Consider the following 11,469-nt stretch of genomic DNA (forward strand, 5'->3'; position numbering starts at 1 on the left):
GGACCTCACATTTATTTATTTATTTTATTTTCTGAGGGTCTTTTTTAAAAATCATTGCATCTTTATTAGTTGAAGCCACGCCCATGCAGGTTAAAAGTTAAGGGCGCTGTCCTTTCAGCACCACGCGCTTCAGCTGTAACGTTTGTGTGTCCCGAATGGACACGAGTGTTTGCATTTATTTTAGTTTTGCGTCATGTGCACGTGTAAGATCGTTTTTTGTAAGCTTTAAATACAATACGCAGCAAGTCAAATAAGGTTATTAAAATAGTAAATAAAAAGAAAAGCTTTATTTCTGGCTTCATACTGGCAGATTATTCGTGTGTGCAAAAATCATTCACACTATGTAGTATAAAACTAGTATGCAAAAATAAATAGTATGTCCCTAAATATGAAAAACACTAGGCCTATGCGAGACAAACTCGGATGGTCTACCATAGTACACTGTAAAAATGCTGGGTTGTTTCAGCCCATGGCTGGTTAAAATATAAACAGACCCAATCCCTGGGTTAAATTAACCTAGATCACGTTGATATCGAATCCAACCCAACAATTTTATAGCGTATGCATCAGATGGTATCCTATGGGCCCACGAGAGCTGCTAAATACATGATAATATACTGCAAGAAGAGTGGCTTTTTTAAGTGTGATATACATTTATACCTTATAAAATTGTATTTGCTTGATGACTGAGTAAATTATGGTTGCGGCTGTTGTTAGTCGTAGGTGATCGAACATATGGGTAACATGACACTGCAAACATGTCGGATGTAGCATGTTCATACCACACCCTGTAATGCCGAGAAAAGCACCCCTGCCAGATTATGCACCCCCTACTATGGTTGGAGGTGTTAGGATTAGCAAAACAGGCAGCGAGGGGTGCATAATCTGGCATGGGTGCTTTTCTTGGTTACACACACACACACACACACACACACACACACACACACACACACACACACACACGATTCCTGCATTATGGATGTGACTTTTTTAGTTAAATCCTTAATTATAAAACTACAAAAATACACATTTTCAATATTAAATATGAATTTGACACAAATGACAAAGTGTAGGAATTTTGTAGATAAAAATTATCAGCAATAATACCCAACAAATGGAGAAGGGATGGCTCTTTAAAGAACAAAATATTTTATTTTCATTTTGATGTGCACATTTATGAGGAAGAAACATTACGGATGTGACATTTCTTGGTTATGGATGTGACGTTTCTCCATTATGGATGTGATAATTCTGAAAGCTGTGAGTATGGGGAAAAATGCTTTGAAAAACTTCAACAGAGACCTCGCACTTACATCCGATATATCAGTATTGTTAAAATGTTTGGTAAAAACAATTTTTTTTCATGGAGGTTTGACATATGCATGGAATTGCTTTACGGTTTCAACGGTGAAGAAGTAGACACTTCATCTAAATCATTACGTACTGTCACAATACACAATTTCAGACACAATGTATGTTTATAGGCAAAAGCTATTGTTTTGGTATATTTCATTTGGAGTACACGGTCACAGTCCAAATCGTCCATTGCAGACACAACAGCATTTTGTTCGATCTAAAGAGGCTTGACAATAATAGCTCCAAAAGCCTAGTTACCATAACAAACCCTGCCCTAACCCGCTTAAAAGAGTTGCTTTGAAAACTCTCTCTACAGGCTGCAAGATTGGGGGCAAAAAGTATAAAATACAGTTTGGGCAAACAAAAGGGACAAAGAATCCATCCAAATCATTACAGAAGCCAATAGCAGAAGGATGCATGACTAACGCAGCAATGAGTTAACAAAAAAAATAATGCAATTTTAAGAACCACAATTATGACAGCGGTCCCTGTGGATCATTACACATCCTAGATAATAGCCATGTCATCATTCACTACAGAACCTCAGGACACCGGTTTCAGCCAATCACTGCACTGCAATACAAACTATAGCTCCTCCCCCTACAGCCAATGCAGTTGCTATGGGTTACTGAAATCCTTGGCATATTTATCCTCTAAGAAAGATGGTCTCATAGTGAATTACCCGACATTTCATTTTTAAGGTACTTATTTAAAATAACCTTGGCATTCTTGTCATTCAAACTTTTTGCTTTAAGTGTGTCTGACATGTCTTATAAATTAGCATTTTTTATCAGGCTCGTATGTCTAGTTTCAGTAATTTCCCTTTAATGGCAATAAAAAGGTTATTAGTAAGTATTTGAAATGCAAATGTCACATTACTTATTTCAGTGTTTAACAAATTTGACTCAATGCAAGACCAGGATGGGCATTCAGGGGTGGGCCTTCATGGTCCTAGTGGTCCACTGTCCTGCAAAGTTTAGCTCCAACCCTTATCAAACACACCCGGAAAATCTAATCAAAGGCAGCTTGATTACTTTGAAATGGCATTCAGGTGTGTTTGATAAGGGTTGGAGCTAAACTTTGCAGGACAGTGGCCCTCCAGGACCAGGAATGCCCACCCCTGCTCTAAGTGCATGTAATGCAATATGTTTTACTATTTTTTGCCAAAAAAACACTTCTTTGGAGAAGACATAATAAAATTACACTTGCAAAATTACTAAAGATGCAACTAGAACATTGCAAATGACGAAATTCAGAATTCGAAATGTAAAAATGAAGAAACTGTATCACTCATTAGGGGGCGCTGTGATCCATGTAACTGCCAGACAGAGCTTTTATTCAGGTCCAAGTACTCACAAGAGACCCAAATTTGAACGTGATCCACGGTCATTTCCCAATCCCACCCTAACTCTCTCCAGTCACTCTTCACTGTCCTTTCTGAATAAAGGTAAAAAGTCTCAAAAATAATTCACACATTGTAACTATGACATCAACAAACTATAGACAAACAGAAGACTCGACACAATACCTACACCGTACCCTTGGCAAAACTACATATAATAATATGTATTTAAAATACAATGGGTCAGTGTCCCAGACAGGGTCTAGAAGATGAATCCAGGCCTAGGCCTTAGTTATATTAGGACGTTATATTTGAGACGTTTTTACAAACATATCTCACAAAAAAATTATTGTGTGCATCTTGGGACAAAATAATGGCACTGATATATGTTAAGATGTGTCAATGCAAAATGTTTTTAAATGAAGGCAGCTCAAACATGCATTTTAAGATAAACCCTGTCCGGGAAACCGCTCCCATAAGATGCACATTAACTCTTTTACGCATGCAAAGGAGAATGTTAGATGCAGTCACTTTTATTCATCATCGCTATCGTCAAGGTCCTGTGAAATGTCCTTATCACCAGCATTCGACAGGATGTTTTCATAAAAATCTAGCACAGATTTTTCAACTCCCATCTCACCCAGGATCTTCATGACATCAGTTTTCTTCTCTTCTTTAACGCAGTTCACATTTGGAAGTAGAGGTGGATTGAACTGAGACCACTTCTTCCACCGTTTCAGCACAGAGTGCTGGGAAAACTCTCCAGCAAACGAAGGCTTGAACCCCAGCTTATCTCCAGAGATCTGTAGTACTCTTGCATCGCTTATTTTCACCAATCTCAGACTCTTTGTGAACCTGCCTGCTTCTTCTTTAAAGTCGTAGCACTGCCAATCTTTTCCATATTCATGAACGGTGCCGTGCTGCCTTAAAATTTCACAGTACTCCTCTGGCATCAAAACGGTTGCCTTTTTCTCAATGTCTTGCTCGATCCTTTCAAACACTCGGTCTGCCGGAAGAAAACTGTGTCCTCGAATTGGAAAGAAGTAGGTGATGTTGAGCTGAGGGAACAGTTGGCTACGCAGCGCAAACAGCATGGACAGAACGTTTATGTTCTTGTTCTGGACGTAGCAGGAATCTGAGAACAAGCGGAGACTCTGACATTGATGTAAATCAGCTCTAGCGACTGAGGTGAGAAAGTGCTGTAAAGCTGAAGCGATCATGTTACTGTCCTTGGAGTTCTGATATTCAAGCCAGGTGTAAAGACTGATCTCGTGCCTTCTCTGGGGTTCACCTCTCCCACGGTGACGAACTATGGCCAACACATACATGTATAGATGATGGGAATTATACGCATGGCCAACCGCAGACTTTGGAAGGACTAGGTTCTCCATTATGTCAAAGCAAACTGTGTAAGTATCGCCCACATCATGTAGCGTGTCGAAAAACTGACGCGCACGGCGACAGTGTACCGTGTACATCAGAATCTTGTCCCGCTTTTCTTCGGCGGACAGGTCGGGGTCTTTAATCGCGATGCGGGATTTGACGCACGCAGAGCACACGTCTTTAGCGGGATGACCGAAGCCCAGGTTAAATTCGTAGACGAAGATGCTCCAGTAGAGCGAGTACGAAACTTCCTGATGATTTTGCTCAAGAAATATCCTGTGCATTTTGGCTACGCTCAAGTCACCGGGAAGGAACTTTCTCCCCGGTGCGCCGCGTCGGGCGTAGCGGGTTGCTTTGCAAGCAAAAGACTGGATGTGGCTTCGAACCTTCTGCCTCTTTGCAGCTTCCTCATCTTTTTGCCTATGGCCGCCACGGTTTTCAGGACGTGCTTTGCCATTCTCGAGCCAGTACTTTGCAACGCCTTGGACTCTATCTTTTTTGACACCTGAAATATTAAAAATAAGGATGAAAATGCAAATCAGGAATAACACAACTGGGAGTAGGTACACAATCATATTTGAGACAAATCAATCAATCAATCAATCAATCAATCAATCTATCTATCTATCTATCTATCTATCTATCTATCTATCTATCTATCTATCTATCTATCTATCTATCTATCTATCTATCTATCTATCTATCTATCTATCTATAGTATTTATCTATCTATCTACAGTATCTATCTATCTATCTATCTACAGTATCTATCTATCTATCTATCTATCTATCTATCAATCTATCAATCTATCAATCTATCTATCTATCTATCTATCTATCTATCTATCTATCTATCTATCTATCTATCTTCAATACACACATTTTGTAACTTTTAACACAACGTGTGTTATATTTTATCACAAAATCAATACAAATTGACAAAGATGTGTAAAATATAAACACATCCTTTCTAAGAGTGTGTTTATCTATCTATCCATCCATCCATCCATCCATCCGTATACATCCATCCTAGGGATGTTAACCGATGACCGTTTGACCGATGGTTGACCGTATCAACGTTAACCGGTCAAAGTTGTCGGTTGTCGGTTAAAAAAAGGGATCTGTAAATTAGGCTATTATAGACAGTGGACTAAACCCTACTACAGTTAGTCATCTCTTTCTTTCCAAGATCATTTTGTGTGAAGTGAACAAATCCCTCACACTCAGTTTTTCATAACTGGTCTGTTTGTACTTTATAAACCAATAAAAAAACATTTGGCGCGAGGTCACTGCGTTTGGTTTCGCATGCTCGCATGGTTTGCGAAAAGTAAATGCTACAGGCTATTTTTTGATAAATTCCTTTATTCGAACAGTAAATAAAATACAGCAATAAAATAATTAAAATTAAAGTCTCTCCTGGTTGTGTTCCAAATTATTAACATTTATGTCTTTTAGGCTAACAGTAAAGTGCAGAGTAAGTTTTGTTTCTGTAAATCCTCAGCCATGATTTTTACCACTTTATTAAGTTTTGCTTTGTAGAAAGCATTTCTTTAAAGTGAATTTCGTTTTGTATAAATTGTATCTTAATTTTAATAAATGTTTCATCAACCAAATGCATGTATTTAATAAATAAAAAGCAAATATAGCAGAGTATATAATTACCGGTCCGTGCATGAAGGCGCCAGCACGGCGTGTTCACTTGCATTGCATTGTTAATTAGAACTCACCTCATCATAAATAAATAAAACTCAGCGTAGGCCTATATGCCTCATACAAGCATTAAATATCTTTGCTGCATTTGTTCTAGAACAAACACAGTGCGAGACCTGCTTTGGCCGGTGCGTCTTTTACACATTCTGAAGGTGCCCGTTTAATCCATTGGTTTTATCGTGTTGCAGTGTATTAGGCAACATTCCGCATAAGATGGGTTTAGATTTGGAAATACATTACATCTATATTTCAGTGGTAACAGAAAAGGTGATGATGATCATCCTATGTCTTTATTATTACTACCCCAAACTAAAGCGCAGTCTCTTCTGAGCTGTCATTTTCTTAAATGAGCCGCGGCAATTTTCAAATGAGCTTCACAAACGCCAAATTTATTTTCAAGTTCAACGCGATCACCTAGTACCTAAACTATTTCGAAACTAAGCACGGCGCCGCGTTTGCGGGACTTATGTTTCGCGCTGTAGGGGATTTAAAAGTGTTGTGAGGTCTGTGTGTGTGTGTGTGTGTGTGTGAGCCGGAGGCAGAGCGCAGAGAGATGCAAGTTGCGAAATTGCAGGCGCGGCTCGAAATGGTAGGTATGTGACAAAAAAATATAAATACTAGAAAATTAATATATAATTATAACCATATGATAGATAATAAAAAGAACTTTAACATGGTTTTTAAATTATTAAAATCGGATAACTATTAAGAAAGTTATGGAATTTTTTATCTCGAAAATTAGGGGGCATTTTGTACCCAATTAAAACTATGAAAAACTGTGACCTCTTCCGCTTGACCAAACACTTTAAAATATCATAACTTCCTAATTTCTTGGTCTATTTGCATAATTCAAACACCACATTGTAGGTAATTAAAAGCCCAACAAGATTAAGATGACATCTTTTTAAAAGATATATAAAAATGTTATTATTTTTGATTAACCACTAATTAATGAAACCCAGAGCATCAATCCACGCATATCTTTCCATATGAAATCAAAGCCCTCTCAAATAAAATTGCTGTATTTTTATATATTAAAGAAACATTTAATTGTTTCTTTAATATTTCTTAATTGACTAATAATGCTGGCGAGCAATTTAAATGGTCAGATATCATTAATACATTAATTGATGATTATGTTATTTATCATTCATAAATCAATAAATGCATGCATGTTGCATGCATGTATTTATTTATATGTTTGACAAAATTATGCCAATAATGTAATCTAGAGAGTCTAATCCTTCGTTCTGTATGATTACTTTGAAAAATACTGCACGGATTGATGAAAACGGAGAAGTTTTGGAAGCCAATATGATTGAATGGGCGATTCTGCTTTTGACAACAACGTCACTTGCGGATCTTAAAAAAGCACATGCGAATGTTACAATCAATCCCAAACTTCACCTTATTCAAGTTAAATGTATATTCCATCAAAAGTATTTGGTTCGAAACAAAAAATACTCGCCTTCATAGAGGATTTCAATGTCAAACACGAGAGAAATTTTGCTTCGCTTATAACTTTCTTCTTACGACAGCTGTCTTGGAAATTCGAACGTGAGAATCAACATGAGGAAGTAATTTATGTCACTAGTATATGGGCTTTAGAGCTATTCACAAAGCAAAGATATGACAGATTTCCTAAGTCACCAACGTGTCTGGCGCTGAATACCTGCTGGGAACACAGCCGTGGGAACAAAGCGCTCGTGCGTATTACGTCATTTTGTCACATACCTAGAAATGGCTGTTATTTTAAATAGCATAGCATATTTTAAACTAATAGGCCTATCGGTTAACCGGTTTCAACCGGCTAATGAGGCTCGGTGGCCGGTCAAGAAATTTTTTCGTTTTCGCCATCCCTAATCCATCCATCCGTATACATCCATCAATATCCATCCCTATCTATCTATCTGTCTATCTATCCATCCCTATCCATCTATCTGTCTATCTATCCATCTATCTGTCTATCTATCCATCCCTATCCATCTATCTGTCTATCTATCCCTACACTTCCATCTATCCATCCCTACACTTCCATCTATCCATCCCTACACTTCCATCTATCCATCACTTCCATCTATCCATCCCTACACTTCCATCTATCCATCCCTACACTTCCATCTATCCATCCCTACACTTCCATCTATCCATCCCTACACTTCCATCTATCCATCCCTACACTTCCATCTATCCATCCCTACACTTCCATCTATCCATCCCTACACTTCCATCTATCCATCCCCTACACTTCCATCTATCCATCCCTACACTTCCATCTATCCATCCCTACACTTCCATCTATCCATCCCTACACTTCCATCTATCCATCCCTCCACTTCCATCTATCCATCCCTACACTTCCATCTATCCATGCCTATCTATCCTCCATCCGCCTATCTATCCTCCATCCGCCTATCTATCCTCCATCCACCTACACACAGCTAAATCTGGTGGTACTCATATAAACATCAGCAGTACATTCAACACTGGTGAGTTTGCGGTGTATCTATCATCCATCTCCATATATCCATCTTCCATCTCCATCTATCTATCTCCCCATCTATCTATATCTTCCCATCTATCTATCTTCCCATCTATCTATCTTCCCATCTATCTATCTATCTATCTATCTATAGTATTTATCTATCTATCTACAGTATCTATCTATCTATCTTCAATACACACATTTTGTAACTTTTAACACAACGTGTGTTCTATTTTATCACAAAATCAATACAAATTGACAAAGATGTGTAAAATATAAACACATCCTTTCTAAGAGTGTGTTTATCTATCCATCCATCCATCCGTATACATCCATCCATCCGTATACATCCATCAATATCCATCCCTATCCATCTATCTATCTATCCATCCCTATCCATCTATCTGTCTATCTATCCATCTATCCATCTATCTGTCTATCTATCCATCCCTATCCATCTATCTGTCTATCTATCCCTACACTTCCATCTATCCATCCCTACACTTCCATCTATCCATCCCTACACTTCCATCTATCCATCCCTACACTTCCATCTATCCATGCCTATCTATCCTCCATCCGCCTATCTATCCTCCATCCGCCTATCTATCCTCCATCCACCTACACACAGCTAAATCTGGTGGTACTCATATAAACATCAGCAGTACATTCAACACTGGTGAGTTTGCGGTGTATCTATCATCCATCTCCATCTATCCATCTTCCATCTCCATCTATCTATCTCCCCATCTATCTATCTCCCCATCTATCTATCTATCTATCTATCTATCTATCTATCTATCTATCTATCTATCTATCTATCTATCTATCTATCTATCTATCTATCTATCTCCCCATCTATCTCCCCATCTATCTCCCCATCTATCTCCCCATCTATCTATCTATCTATCTATCTATCTATCTATCTATCTATCTATCTATCATGTATTTAATATGATCTATTTATTAAATACATGCATCTACAGTACGCATGTATCTAGTGGCTCTGGAATATGAAAATCTCAGATGCATAACCTAAGTGTGTCTGACATGTTTTCATGTAAATTAGCATTTTTTAATGGATTCTGCCAACAAAACAGAATTGCTGAATGGCCTGAGGCCAGGATTAGCAAATGTCTGGATTAAAACGCAACTGGGAGTGGGTACACATTAATACTCGAGACTTAAAACACAACCTAATGCATTTCAGATCTTAAAATTCACAATTAAAATATGTAGATATTATGATCCATTTATAAAATTTGTTTATCTACGCATGTATACTGGATCGGATGCAAAACCCCCTGACACGGTTTCTTGAAAATTAACATTTTTTTCAGACACTTAATGGATTCTGCCAACAAACCGGTATTGCTGAATGGCCCGAGGCCGGGATTAAATGGATTTAAAGAGAGGTATTTGATGAATGTATAATACGTGCCGAGAGCAACCAATCATGCATGCTTTTTTAGGACTATACCCTCCTGAAAAAACAGCTAAAGCCAGCATAAGCTGGTTTTAGCTGGTTTAAGGTGGCAGTAGCTGTTAGGATATGACTGGTTTGCCAGCCTGGCAAAGCTGATGGGTTAACTTAGTTGATCTTCCAGCTATATCCATCTTAAAAAGTGACCAAAACACAGCTAAACCAGCCAAAACCAAGCTGGGATACCAGCTCACCAGTTTATGCTGGTTTTAGTTGTTTTTTCTTGACATAATTTTGAAGTAGTAGTGATAAATAACAAAAATGATTCCACTACGTCTGATCTGAAGCCAGTGTGGGTTTAAATTATGAGTGGTAATATATAGTCATACTGAAACCCACTGAACCACATAATACAGTTAAAGAGATGTAATTCAAGTCGGAAACACGTCATCGCTGTTTACAAACACAAATAGGTCACCAATTTTGACAGAAATTTCAACGTTGACAGCGTTAACACAAATGCAAAACGAAAAGGGATATATTATGAGGAAATTAACTTACCGAAAATGCTGAGGAACGAAGCTTGGCACACGGGAACTATGGTTGTGTCTTCTTTTAAGACGAAGTATTTGATGGTCAAATCTCTTTGTCTTTGTTTCTCCTCAGCTTTTACTTTCCGCCGCCTCCGCTTACACGGCATTACATACATGTAAGACAGCAGGATCGCATCTTGCTTTACCTTGTCACGGCTGGTATACAGCTTTGCGTTAATGTATGTTATGTCTGCCTCTGTCAGCGCGCCAGCCCGACACGTAACACTGTTGTTGTGTGTACACGCTACTTGCGGAATCTTGTCAACGCCACTGTACCGATTTTCTTTCGCCCTAGAACGGGCGGAATTGTCTGCGTAGCGACGTTTTCTTTTGCCAGGGACAGCAACTGTCACATATTCATCCATTTCCTCACACTCCTCCATTTTCGTTAGTCAGTAACCTCATTTAAACGAGTAACAACTCTTGCAGCTGGCCACTGAAGACCGAATCGAACGCGCGTCGTCGTTTAATCCATTCTACTTCCGTGGACTTGCTGCTGAAACAAGGACGTGACGTAAGGATGGGAATTGATTAAAAAAAGAATCGATTCTTTGATTCAGAGGCGCTGGGAATCGAGAGACGATTTTAAGGTTGTAAAAATATTTTGCCAAATTGTATTTTCTGTTTATTACCTTCTAGTTTACTTTCATTATCACTTTCTTTAATGATTTGGTTTATTTCCGTTAAGCAGTGCTGGTCTTTTCATAGACAGTTGACAGATATATGACTGGTTTTAGGTCTCATCTCTTGGGTTTTAAGGGCTTTATAGTGAATTGTGTTGGGTATTTATTTCAGAAGTATGCTAGAGTCTTAAGTGGAGGAAACAAAGAAAAAAAATCGAAAAAAAAAAACAGCGAGGAATCGATTCTCGAGAAGACTCGCGCAGTTCAGAACCATGAATCACAACAAACCCCGCACGCGTGATGTCTTCAGACTCGAAAAACAAATGAATTTTAGTGAGAAATAATCGAAGAGTTGATATGTGAAATATATCCGATCATTATTTTCATTATCTAATTTGGACGGAAGTGGCGTTATAGCGGCATTTGCATCAGAACTCTTTAAATGTTTTGGTACATTCCCAACATTTAAATGCCCCTACTTATTGATATCCATAGAGATCCAACGTAAACTGTTAGAAGGAACCAAAAGATGTGTGATGCAATCGAAATTTACA

The 11,469-nt window shown here is 38.3% G+C and overlaps 1 protein-coding gene across 1 annotated transcript; it reads right to left on the minus strand.

The window, feature by feature from the left end:
• Positions 1 to 1,128: 1,128 nt before the first annotated feature.
• On the minus strand, positions 1,129 to 10,801 carry LOC135779682 (uncharacterized). The gene is made up of 2 exons (XM_065290484.2): positions 10,261 to 10,801; positions 1,129 to 4,586 (listed from the first exon to the last, which is right to left on the minus strand). The coding sequence occupies exons 1-2, from the start codon at positions 10,673 to 10,675 to the stop codon at positions 3,232 to 3,234; spliced, it is 1,770 nt and encodes a 589-aa protein (XP_065146556.1). The 5' UTR covers positions 10,676 to 10,801; the 3' UTR covers positions 1,129 to 3,231.
• Positions 10,802 to 11,469: the final 668 nt, after the last annotated feature.

The sequence above is a fragment of the Paramisgurnus dabryanus genome, chromosome 10 (assembly GCF_030506205.2).
Source record: "Paramisgurnus dabryanus chromosome 10, PD_genome_1.1, whole genome shotgun sequence".
NCBI lineage: Eukaryota > Metazoa > Chordata > Actinopteri > Cypriniformes > Cobitidae > Paramisgurnus > Paramisgurnus dabryanus.